This window comes from Eurypyga helias, unplaced genomic scaffold, assembly GCF_000690775.1.
Source record: "Eurypyga helias isolate BGI_N326 unplaced genomic scaffold, ASM69077v1 scaffold33408, whole genome shotgun sequence".
In the NCBI taxonomy this organism is placed as follows: domain Eukaryota; kingdom Metazoa; phylum Chordata; class Aves; order Eurypygiformes; family Eurypygidae; genus Eurypyga; species Eurypyga helias.
In genome coordinates, this window is record NW_010268204.1 from 13,429 (window position 1) to 23,883 (window position 10,455).

Here is a 10,455-nt window from a genome sequence, read left to right on the forward strand (position 1 = left end):
AAAAGGCAGGCTGTGCTGCTGGGGAGAGACCCAGCATTGCCCAGCGACCCCTTCTTGTGACTCAGGAGAGGAGCCCTGAGGACCTGGGGCAAGGAAAGGACACAGATTTAATCCATGCTGACAAGGACACGTGACAAAACAATGTCAGGAACACACAATGCGGCCAAGGCGAGATGGATGCAACAGGCAGACACAGGGCAGCCCCACCGGCTGTGCTGCTGGGGAGAGACCCAGCATTGCCCAGCGACCCCTTCTTGTGACTCAGGAGAGGAGCCCTGAGGACCTGGGGCAAGGAAAGGACACAGATTTAATCCATGCTGACAAGGACACGTGACAAAACAATGTCAGGAACACACAATGCGGCCAAGGCGAGATGGATGCAACAGGCAGACACAGGGCAGCCCCACCACCATGAAACAGCGAGGCAAGCACAGAGTCGGAGTGCGGTGGGAAAGACTGAGCCCTCTGGATCCCGCTGGCATGGCACAGATTGCGGGCAGGGGCAGCAGCTCCGTTCTCCTCCCCTACAACCAAGGTGGGGGTATCTGTGGAGCAAGAGCAAGGTTTGAACCCTCAGGATTCTGGCTGCGTGCTGTCAATCCCTGAGAAAACAGCCCAGGCAAGTCTGAATTTTGGATTTGGCTCTTTGGGAAGCACCTGCCGAGTCAAAACTTACAGCCAACAGCAAAGGAACAAGGACAGTTCAGGCACGCGGCCACTACTTCAAAACAGCCTTTTCGACTGTGTCCCAGTCTCCCTGCAGCTAAAGAGTTCACGAGCAGTTCCCAAGGACTGGGAACCGCTCCCTGCTGTGCTCAGCCCTGTGATGCTGCTCACAGTTCCTGCCTGCGTTTCACTTTTTTAAAACTACGTCCCCCAAGAAGAGACATAACACTTGCACAGAGAACGCACTTCTGCTTGACACAACTAGGCAGTAAAGGTGCAACGAGCCGGGCACGAAGCAAATGCATCGTTCATTCGATATCCAAGTTCACACTCTTGTCTTGAGGAGCAAGTGAGCAGTGAGTGAGAGTGCAGGGAGGTGCAGGGCCTGACAAACACTGCCCTGACATTTCTCGCCCTTCTTAAGCAAGCAAACCGTAGAGCTGCAGCACATGAAGTTCCTTCACAGCCTGAACCTCAACCTGTGAAATTTCCCACACCGCCCTGGGCACCTGCAGACGTCAATGGGAGTTTTGGCACCGGTTTTGTTGTGGGTGGCTATAACGAGGACCTTCGGCTGTGCTGTGATCAAGACCTGCTTTGATTCCTGGCCCTTCTCCATCTTGTAGGCAGGGAAGCCGAGGCACAGAGCAAAAAATTCTGCACCCTGGCTGATTCAAGGGCACGATCCCTGTCCTGCTGCCAAGCTGTGCAGTAACCTAACCAAGCCCTGGGGACAGTGAGCATTTTGTGGGTGGCTATAACGAGGACCTTCGGCTGTGCTGTGATCAAGACCTGCTTTGATTCCTGGCCCTTCTCCATCTTGTAGGCAGGGAAGCCGAGGCACAGAGCAAAAAATTCTGCACCCTGGCTGATTCAAGGGCACGATCCCTGTCCTGCTGCCAAGCTGTGCAGTAACCTAACCAAGCCCTGGGGACAGTGAGCATTCCTGCAAGCTTTGCCTGTGGACTGGGAAGAGGCTCTGAAGCTGCCTTGTAACCCATCATGCCCCATCCAACTGTGCCCATGACACCCCGAGGGCTCCGGCACCAGCGCCACAGGGACACAGGGGAGTGCTCTTAGAGAAGAACCACATCCCAGCACAGCTCCTCAGTGCTTCCCAAAGGCACACGGTGCTTGGCTGGACACTGGGGAGGGGAGCTGCAATCCCTGCAGAGCCCCTGCCCACTGGGCTTGCACAGACAAGCGTGACACACACTGCGGAGAGCAAAGGGACAAGCATCACAGTCCCAGGCAGGCAGAAGTCTCTGGGAAAGAGGAGGTGGGGAAGAAAGGGGGGTTAGTTGGGGGAAAAAGGAGAGGTAAGATCAACCAGGAGCAGTCCAGACTGGTGTATCAGCTGAAGAGGGGCTTGCTAAGGATTGGGGAGCTCACAGCACCCACCTCTGCTCCCACTCTCATTTGCCTCGAAGGGTCAAGCCACAGCAAGCATCGGACAAGACCCCACTGCACTGCAAGGCATTTCCATTCCAGCAGGAAGTGTTTGGAGTGAGGGATGGGAGCAAAACCGGGGCAACCTCTCCATCCCAGGGGCTCTCAAGCAAAACTAGAGAGGAGGGGAGCAGTGAGAAGAGGCCAGGACTGTCCCTGGCTATGGAGAAGGGGAGAAAGCCGACCTCCTAGCAGAGATGTCCGGGTAGGGAGCAGAAGGGTGCTGCGAGGACACAATTCCTTCCTCCAAATAGGCAACACTGTAAAACACAAGACACAGACGAAAAAGGAAAGAGAGAGAGAGCGGAGGGAGAAAGACAGCAGGGGAGAGATAGCAGAAAGAGGCGGGGAGGAAAAGACAGATGCAACTACAAACACCCTCCCTCCACCTCCTGTCCACATCGGTCTCATCCCATCCCTTCTTTCTCAACTGCCCCATCACAGCATAGAAGCAGAGAAGGATTAAAAACAAGGCCTGGGCTGTTTTGTTTGGCTTTGCCTCCTTTACCTTGCTGCTGGAAAAGACAGCAGCAGAGTTTAGAGTTCATTAGACAGGTACATGTGAGAGGTTAAAAGGCTGTGACCATACGCACAGCCTGTCTTTCTTTTCCTCCGCTTCCCTCAGCTCCGTGTACCACCTGTATCCTCACAGCACAGGGGCATGGATGAACTCACCAGACTCTCCACCCTGGGTGCTGGATGCAGAACGAGCCTGCAGCTCCCTCAGTCCCCACTCTCACCCACTGGAGTGTGTCCCACGAGCCCTGTCCCAGCCTGTGCTGGTGGGCTGCACCCTGCATCCCAAGGAAGCCTCAGCCAGGAAGCCAGCCAGGAACAAATCCAGTGGCACCAGCACTGTTCATGCTGAGAGAACCTGCCTTGACGCACAGGTTGGCAAACAACTTCCCCACCACGTCCCCCTTTCTAAACCTGTTTCCCGCCACACACTGAGTCTGAACTGGTGACAGAGGAGGACGTGCTTCCTTCCCAAAGGCCGCTGCTGAGCTCAGAGAGAAAATGCCAATCTTTGGGGAGGCCAAAGGCTTGCCCACATCTCATGGTGGCTTGTTACAGGGCAGCCTGGAGCTGTCATGTGGACTCTGGAATCTCAGGCTTTGGCAGACAGAGCCCCAGCTTTGATTTACTTCCCCCAGATGACGGGCTTTGTTTGCTCCTACCCCACGAGGACGCAGCTGAGAGCAGATGTGGGCATCTGCTGTCCTCACCTGGAGGAGGAGAAGTTGGGGGAAAGCTAAAATAACAGAATAAGATGGAGAAGGGAATGGCAGATGCATAGGGACCATTTCCTACTGTCCGCTGGCCTCGCTCCACTGAACGTGGTGGAAATGATGCGCTCTGACAGCAAGGTAACGAGTTCTCTGCTCGCTCCAGGAATTCGGGAAGACTTGGCAAGGGCCTGACTCTGGAGGAAGTACAGGGAAGGGTTTTTTGAGAGCCCAGGGCACCAGGGCTCAGCCATCCAGCTGCAAACAACCTGGCCCCACTGCCCCAGAGCTGCCTTGGGAACCCACCTCGCTTCACCTCGTCCCTCCCCTGCCCCACAGCAGCCTGCCTCGCCGGGAGCAGCTCTGTGCAGTCCCATCCCAGCCCCAGAGCCGGTCACTCCTCCAGCACAACAGGGCATGCGTGCATGGCTTTCTGGCACGGCTTGCTGGTGGCCAGCCAGCATCAGCTTCCCGTGGCTCCAGTGCCTCTGTTGCCCTCCCTATAGGGAGAATTTGGGGAGCTGACTCCTCATCAATTGATCACCAGAAACACAGTGAAACAGACAATTAACAGTTGTCATTATACTGAGTGTGATTTTGCTTTTCAAGCAGCTGGGCCTGGCAGCATTAAAAAAAACTACTGCAGGAGCACAAAGCCAACAAAACAGATCTGCAACGTGGGGGCTAACTTCAAAGTACTTCAGAAGGTTTGATACAGCTGATGCCTTAGAAAACAGCAGCTTAAAATAACAGGACACACTTCCAGATCTAGGAAAAAAGCAGTTTGAGCTGAAATGAACAGTATTTCCAACTCCTACAAGTCAATCCAGTGACTGTGTTTAACCTTCATTTTCTGTCCTATAATTTTGAAATTGAACATTCCCAACATCCTAGGGGACCCAAAGCCCCATCCTATCATATACTCCTGAAAACAAGTCCATTGGAAAGGTCAAAAGCTGCTCCCAGAGATGAGACAAAGGCACGGCGAGACCTCCAGAGAGTGGGCACGCTGGGAAGAGTTCCTTACGGAGCGTACCTGGAGCTGAGAGAAGCAGGCAGGCATGGAGAGGGAAGCATGGAAAGAGCATGGGGACTGGCACTACCCTGGGAGGAGAAATGAATGGCGTGGGCGGCACGGGAACTGCGTGATGGCGAATGTGCACCTGGCCGTGGCGGTGAGTGAGAGAAACCGGCTGGACATCACAGACACCTCGGTGCTGTTTGAACACAAACGATTCTTCCCCGGGTTACTGAGCACGTCAGACAGAGACAAGACCAAGGAGGAACACATGCACACACACACAGAAGGACTGCTGGAAGGGAAAAGGACAGGGAAGAGTGGATATTCAGGGCTTGTCGAGCACAAGACTGAGGAGAGCCTGTGGCTTGCTCAGACGGTGGGCACCCAGTCGGGACTTACCTGCAGCTTTCCAGCATCAACGTGAGCGCTGCTGCCTGCACAGATGATGCAGGCTGCGCTCAAAGTGGCTGGGAAACGAGAGGTGTGGGGGTACCAGCCTTCCTGCAGGGCGACCAGCCCGGCGGCACCAGTGCTTACCACAGGGTCCACTGTGCTTTACTGGGATGGCAGCCTTCTGGTGGCACTCGGCTTTCTGGCGCTCGCAGTCGTTGCTGTAGGTGCGGCTGTCCCGGGCGCAGACGGGGCGGTAGGCACCATCGCAGGCGATGCGGTCACAGGAGCAGCGAGCGGTGCCGCGGCGGTTCAGGCAGACGGCGTTGAACTTGCACTCGTCCTTGCACTTGTCTGCGAGGAGAGAGGATAGCAACGCTTGCACCCACCCCGGGGGTAGGGGAAGAGGGTGCACGCTCATTGCCAAGAGCACGGCACGGTGTGGGTGGGAAGGTCAGGAACCCGACTGTTCCCGTTCCCCGGGAAGCAGAGGTACTTACCCTGATGCTGGCACTGCCCTGAACGCACCTTCTGGATCTCCAGTCCTCGGATGGCCCCCGAGCGCCCCATCACGCACTCGTTGTCGTAAGTCACCCCGTCGTCGCCGCACACAGGCTCCCTCTTCGAGGGACAGTTCTCGGGGCGGGAGAGCAGGTCCACCCTTCGGGTGCGGGGGTTCACCCGGCAAACACTACTCATGTCGCTGAGGACGCCTTTACAGGGGTCTGCGCACAGAGCCGGGGCACAGGGTTAGGCACCCTCACGCCCTGCTCAGAGAGGTGCGTCCTGGACTGCCCTCCTCCCTCCCAGCTGGCCCCAGGAGCCCCTGTACCCTCCCCAGTAGCACTCAACGTGTGCTCATCTCTCTCTCTGGACTGGACATCTGTAGGGCTCTGCACACGTAAGGACCCGTTTTCTACTGAGCTGCACATGCTGAGGACACGTGCCCTTTCCAAAATGACTCCCAGATGGGACGAGCTCTGCCTTTTCTTCTATCCTGAGCTGCCTTCCCTCCCCTCTCTCGAGGGGACAGGCCTCTCTCCCCCAACCCAGGTGAACCTCTTGAGTCCAAGGGGTGTTCACTGGGCATTGCAAGATGCTTGCTACTCCCATCCTGCTCCTCCCACTCTCTCTCCCTGTCTTCCCAAAGTGCTGGAAAAGCCCCAAAGGCAGCCAGAGCCACCCGCTGCCTTGCCCCACAGCTCCAATCTAGGCTTATCCATCATCCTCCCTAACGTGCTGAGCTCACACTAGCATGCCAAAGACATGGGCAAAGCAGGTGCTGTTTAATAATCCCTGCTCTAGCCTTGGGTTCTTCTTTTCCTTGTCAAGCATGGTACCTGGAGAGTGCAGATTCATTGTCTGCAATGGCAGAAACATGATGGAATGTTCCCACCCTTTAATCCTACTAGTCCTGCATTGACCTCAGGCCCAGGCTGACAAGGGGAGGAAACAGTACAGTATCCTGTTTGCCCAGTCTCTCGCAAGCAGGCAAGGAGCCTCTCTTGTGGCTGCCCCCACATCCCGTGGAGAAGGCCAGCCTAGGACAGGGTCACATTCAACGCCTTCTGCTTTGTCCATGTTAGCACGCACAGTAATCATGGAAACGAAGCAGACTAAGGAGATCCCACAGGACCTACCCAATCCATCTCCCATTCCCCCTCCAGCAAGAGCTGCCCATGCTCACTGCTGCCCTGCAGTCACACCAGCACACAGCCAGGGATGTGTCACCTCCTTGGAGGCCTCTACAAACCCCAACACAATGACCAGAACATCTTGTGTGGGCTCAAGGAGGGTAAATAAGGCTGCGGTAGCGGGGCAAGGATGTGGTATAGCTGAGGAGATAGGGACTGCGTCAGAGGGGTTGGGGACGGGGCACACGCACAGACATACCTCAGGGACTGCACGATGAGGATGTATGAGGTGCTCTGCCTGCACTGCTCATCCCCACTCTCTCCCCTACCTTGCTATACATCCTCAAGCCCCACAGCACACCCAACAGAGCCCAAATGCCTTCAAGTATTGTCAGGTTCTACAACCCATCTGCTCAACCCAAACTACCCGAGTTGCTGCTGATGCCCAGCTAAAATCAGGAAGATCTCAAAGCAGCGGTGAGGCTCAAAGCCTCCTCTCTCTGCCCTAGAAACCAGAAGCACCCCGCGTGCCATCGCCTCTTTCGCATCTTGCGCTCGCACCCATCTCGCCCTACTTGGGACCGAGCAGTGAAAGGGCAATTAAAACTCTTCCAGGTTTGCAGCCTGCCCAAACACACTCCCACACTCCTTCACCCGGGGACAAACACTGGTCTGCCACGTGTCCTGGCTGCTCTCACCGTTTTCCTAATGAATACAGTTGCCTTTAATTACAAGTATCCACAGCCATCATTAACCAAAGAGGAAGCCATCCTCGGAGCGGCAGGACTGTGTTTGCGCTCTGGGATCGGTGCCTGTCGGGTTGGCAGGAGCTGCCTGCCCGCGAGCCCTGGGATGCCGGCTAAGCAGCAGGCTTCTTGCCAAAACCTGCAGCCGGGGGAACTGGCAGGAGGGAAAGGAGGTGGCACAGATGTTACGACTGCTCTCTAGGTCAGTGGGTCCCGAGCAGAAACACCCACAGCCAAATGCCGCGGGGGAAGCGCTACCGTGGTCCGAGTTTCAGGAGCTGTCACCCACAGACTGACCTTTTTCTGCCCAGCCTGCCTTTTGGAGCTGATGACAGCAGGCGTGTGGGCAAAGCTTTTCTCCCCAACCCTTTTCCTTTTCCTGCTGGTCTGCCCTCAATATTCCTCATGCAAGGGGGGAAGGTTTTTAAAGCAATAGCCCCGGGGGGGATGAGGAGACTCACCACAGGCGCCATCAAACTTCTTAAAAACGTTCTCCTGCTTGTCGCAGGCGTGCTTGTTGAGGTGGCACTCGCTGCGGTAGTCTTTGCCGTCGCTGCCACACACCGTGCTCTCGGGCACGCCGCTGCAGGACGACGGGCAGGCACACTTGGCCGACTGGCCGTCAGCGGAGCGGACGCACGTGCTGCCGAAGCTGCAGGTCACCTCTGCGCAAGGGTCCTTGGAGCCTGCGGGAGAGAGGAGGGGACACGGCGCAGGCGTGAGCACAACGGTCCATGCTCCCGTGTCGCCCTCTCCCACTCACTTCTCTCACTGGACAAACAAGCATGATACACTGCAATATCTACCCAGACAGCCCCAGCCTCTCCGATTGCCCGGAAACGTACACGATGGCAACGGATGCCCTTCCATCGGCTTCAGTGGAGCCAGTGCCATGTACCTGGTCCTGAGCAGCGAGCTCACCCACCTCGCTGTCCACAGAGGCAGGTGGGATCCTGAGGTTGTAGCATCAGCCCCAAACCCACGGCATGCAAGGAAGGGAGCTCGCTCCCCACCTGGCACTTCAGGCACAGCCCTTCCTTTCTCAACCTCTCAGCCTCGCTGCTGCGAGCTCCCTTCCCTGCACATGCTCCCCGAGATCCTCTTGCTTCAGCCAGTGAGCAAAACAAGGGTCCTCAAGGCACCTCCTGCAAACTGTAATTAGAGGAAGAGCTCAAGGAGCAATTTCCTCACTGATGGGGAAGGGCCAAAATTTATTTGCCAGGGTTTTTTTGCCTTTTTCCCCCCGTTATTTGTCACTTATTAAAATTACTATTATTTTAAATACACCACTCAGTGCACTCCCCTCTGACAAGAGCCCCAGCAGGAGAACCGGGTGCAGATGTATTGCAAGCCAGAGCGCTGCGTGAGAGAAAGGTCAAGTTAATTTACTCTGAGATGAGGATACTGGGGTCTCATTTACACAGCTCCTTGCTCGCAGCTGGTGAATGCCAGGCTGGGGACGGGCTTCCATCAGCCCACCCAGCCTGTGCATTCGTCTGGTCCTTCCAAATTCTAGCTGTGACCCACTCTAGGGAGGCAGCGTGGTGCAGCAGGCAGAGCTGCCCAAGGCAGAAGACTGTTCCCCACTGTGCCATGCACCTCTTCAATGGCCTTTGGAGGTCGGTCTGCCTGCTTGTCATAGGATCATAGAATGGTTTGGGTTGGAAGGGACCTTAAAGACCATCTAGTTCCATCCTCTGCCATGGGCAGCGCACCTTCTACTAGAACTCTGTCAAACTTGGCCGATCACCAAGGCAGAGCTGGTGATCCTCCCAGTGTCCCTTCCCCTCAGACCTGTCCCCATCCCCCAGGATATCACCAGCGCTGCGGTAATGAGATGAGGTTGGGCCAAGCCCCCCATGCCTCCTGAAAGCAGGAGAGCCTGCATCGCACTCACCACACGGTCCCTTGCTGATGACTTTGATCCGCCGCTGCTGGTTGCACTGGGCCTTCTCCAGCTCACACTCGTTGCTGTAGGTGGAGTAATCGGAACCACAGACAGGAGCCACCACGACGGGGCAAGCTGTCTTCTTGCAGACACAGGAGGCCTGGGAGGGGTCGGTGGAACTCCTCTCGCACACCGCCCCGAACCCGCACAGCATCCCTCGACATGCTGTGGGCACAGACACGGAGAGACTGGTGAGCTGTGAACAGGAGGGGTGCAGAGCAGCACCCGTGTCCCTCCTGTCTCCCCCGGCAAAGCTGCTCACACCACCCAGGCCACATCCCATCGGGGGACCAGGACTGCGAGGGCAGGGCTAGCAAGAGGAGGATGCACCAGGTCCTCTCCTGGCCTCAGGCAGGGACGTCATCACCTCACTGCCTGCCACGCAGTAGGCAGTTGAGTCCTTCTCTAGGGATGCCTAGGGTGCAGCAGTGGTGGGGGGGGAGGGAGGCGAGCCAACCTTGCCAGAGACACCCACCCCAACTCCACACACCCGAGAACAAGGGCCTGCCCGGCGCAGCCAGGGAATGGCATGAGGCAGCCAGGCCAGGGCTGCTGTGCCCGAGCCCCCATCTCCTGCTGCACCCGGAGCAGAGACATTAAGCAAAGGCACAGGTAGCCTCAGTGCCTGCTCCACCACATCAGTACCGTGCGGAGTAGACAGACAGAGGCTATGGGGATGGGCAGCACAGACAGTATGGTCCGTACAGCCTGTGACCCAGAGGAAGCTTCCTCTGAAGGGAGGCTGTCCTGGAAGGCAACACATCCTTTGCCCTCCGCACCACCACCCACACTGGCTCTACGACAGTCCTTCCTGAGTGACAGAGCCCTGATGCCCTCGGAGAGTGACCGGGTAAGGCAGGATACATGCCTCCATCCCCTGCAAGGACCAGGAGGGAAGTGGCTGGGTACAATGTAGTCTGCAAGGAGCTAACAAACCCACGGGCTCCCCTCTTGCCTCCTGTGTGCCCCTTCTTGCTCCAGGCTGCTTGTTCTGCTTATTGCCAGTATGAACTGGAGAAAGAAAGGTCTGTCACCTGCTCTGCACCACAGCGGGGAGGTCAAGGCCGAGCTCCTGAGTAGGGTGGTGCTTCCAGCCCACTGCAGACGTGGAGTAGCATCCCCAGGGTTCTGGAAAGCACCTGCTTTGCCCAGGACCCCTTTGCTCAAGTCTTCAAGAGTCCTCCACAACTAGTTTTCTGCTAACCAGCAAGAGAAGGGAAAGCCAAGGAATGGAGAAGAAAATGTCCTCACCTGTCCCAATGTGGGGCAGATCGTGTCCCACACACACACACTGCTTTATTCATTGCCATTTATGCAAAGCAGCCAAATCACGTGGCTGGTGTCTCTCTAAAGGAGATGCACAAATCTATTTATC

General features: G+C 56.5%; 1 protein-coding gene across 1 annotated transcript in view; it reads right to left on the minus strand.

Annotated features, from left to right (window-relative positions):
* Positions 1–9,245, minus strand: part of LOC104514123 (agrin) — a gene marked incomplete at both ends in the record, with an annotated part of 22,596 nt that extends 13,351 nt beyond the window's left edge. The window contains 4 exons of the mRNA XM_010157685.1: positions 4,900–5,106; positions 5,253–5,477; positions 7,594–7,818; positions 9,030–9,245. Coding sequence (XP_010155987.1) covers positions 4,900–5,106; positions 5,253–5,477; positions 7,594–7,818; positions 9,030–9,245 — 873 coding nt within the window. The remainder of the gene's footprint in view (positions 1–4,899; positions 5,107–5,252; positions 5,478–7,593; positions 7,819–9,029) is intronic.
* Between the last annotated feature and the right edge of the window lie 1,210 nt (positions 9,246–10,455).